Raw genomic sequence first — 1,917 nt, 5'->3', positions numbered from 1 at the left:
CCCTCTCCCTCCCTGGATTTCTCCTTCTTCTACCCCTGCTTCTCTTTGCTTCATAGTTTCTTCGTCTTCCTCCTTCTCCAAGAACTAGAAGAGAAGAGAAGACTGATAAGGATGGATCCTCCAACTACTCAAAGGATGTCGACTACTGACGATCCTCAAGATGACGCCATTAATGAATGTTGCTCTTGTTGCTACGATTGCACTGCTAGCTATTTAAATTTCTTGTGTTGCTCCTTCCTCTACGAAAATTAGAAGACGATTTTGATTTCAGTCGAAAGAACGAGGGCGATCTGAATCATCCAATTTGTTTTCTTTCATGGATTTGATTTTTTTTTCACTTTTTTTATTTTTTTATATTTGGAAATCTTGATTCATTGTGATGTTCTTTATGATTGGGTATCAGCAGTGTATCTATGCACAAATAGTTCATAGAAGAAATTTCTGACCAAAATTTGAGTGTTCAATACATGATTTACTATTGTTTATGTTATGGTTTCAGTTTTATTTACATGAGACAATAATCCATGTGAGATAATCCAATTTACTCGTGATGTGTTATGTTCACCGCACGCATGAAATAATATATCATGCTCGCATAATTAGCTATAAACAAATTTGTTTCTTCCTCATATTTGATCACTAATACTGCAGTGTTGCAAATCCATTTGATGTCTCCAGTAATATATCAACAGAACATTCAGTTGCTCCAGACAGTTATCATCTTTTAAGAGTTATAAAAAAGGAAACAAAATAGTGAAATTTCTTCCTTAATATAGCATGCAAAACCATATTTGCCCGTTCGACATAGCTTATCAACGCAAATCTCGCACATTTCAATCAATATTTCCACAAAAAAACTCAAACGAGGTAGACGAAAATTAACGGAAGGAAGGAAAAAAATCTGTCAATTACTTTACAGGGCTACCGCAGCGTCTGAGAAGCGAATCTGCTTCTATCCTCCATCAATCTTCGTAGATGCGGCATTCCTCTGTTGGGTTTTTGCAGGCAAAGGGGCTCCAGAGGATCGACAGGAGAATCAGCAAGTCGGCGGCGGAGATCGGCCAGCGCACTACTCACTTCCTCCACCTCATCCCAAGCCACACGGCAGCCGTCCGATCTCATGCCATCCTCCCCATTACAAACCTCCATTGCATCAGCCACCTTCCTCTCAACCATCTTCGCAAGATTCAGTTCTCTCATCGCCGTCCCCCAATACCTCTTCGACCCTGCTGCTAAGGCTAGCTGCCCACGATGACTTCTGGAGAAAGCGATAGACAGGGTTGGTAACGAATTTGTAGTGAGTATGAAAGCACTGCGGCGGAGAGGAGGACATGAGGGGCTCCAGGAAGGTGAGGAGAGGCATGCCATTGGTAGTTCTGGTTTAGACTTGGATCAAGGCTGAGAGAGCCCTAGTTCTCGCTTAAGATTCCAATCAGAACAGTGAATTTATTGGGGAAATTTTTGCATGGGTGAATTTTTATATAGTGGATGAAGAATCTAAAGCCCTGATATTTATTTCAACGAATGTATGATCTTACTTGTATGCATTTCAAAATAATAATAAATTTTTAAAATTTCTATTCATAAGATTTTGTGTATTTGATTTTGTTATTTTGTTGATCTTCAATGTTACTTGTTGAGATCTTGCTCTACCTAAATGTTGTCGGATTTCTATTCTCATATTGATGGAGTTTTGGTTGTCTATTTTCTCTAGCGTTTTGATGGCTCTGTCTTCATCTTTGTTTATTGTCGTGAATGTTCTTTTATTATGTAACTTTTGTTAGATGCTAAGATTGGAATGATCTGTGATGAACTTCAATCATAATTAAAATTCAAACATGTTTTGAATATGCTCTTATATATTCAAATTTTAAAGATGGAATTTTAATACTTAAATGCAGGGCTTCTTATTCTGAT

The 1,917-nt window shown here is 38.0% G+C and overlaps 1 protein-coding gene across 1 annotated transcript; it reads right to left on the bottom strand.

Moving 5' to 3' along the window:
• Positions 1-338: 338 nt before the first annotated feature.
• LOC110021730 (calvin cycle protein CP12-3, chloroplastic-like) lies at positions 339-1,458 on the bottom strand. The gene has a single exon (XM_020720342.1). The coding sequence runs from the start codon at positions 1,366-1,368 to the stop codon at positions 922-924; it is 447 nt and encodes a 148-aa protein (XP_020576001.1). The 5' UTR covers positions 1,369-1,458; the 3' UTR covers positions 339-921.
• Between the last annotated feature and the right edge of the window lie 459 nt (positions 1,459-1,917).

The sequence above is a fragment of the Phalaenopsis equestris genome, unplaced genomic scaffold (genome assembly GCF_001263595.1).
Source record: "Phalaenopsis equestris unplaced genomic scaffold, ASM126359v1 Scaffold000140, whole genome shotgun sequence".
In the NCBI taxonomy this organism is placed as follows: Eukaryota; Viridiplantae; Streptophyta; class Magnoliopsida; order Asparagales; family Orchidaceae; genus Phalaenopsis; species Phalaenopsis equestris.
The sequence above is the reverse complement of the archived record's forward strand: the minus strand, read 5'-3'. Positions and strand labels throughout refer to the sequence as shown.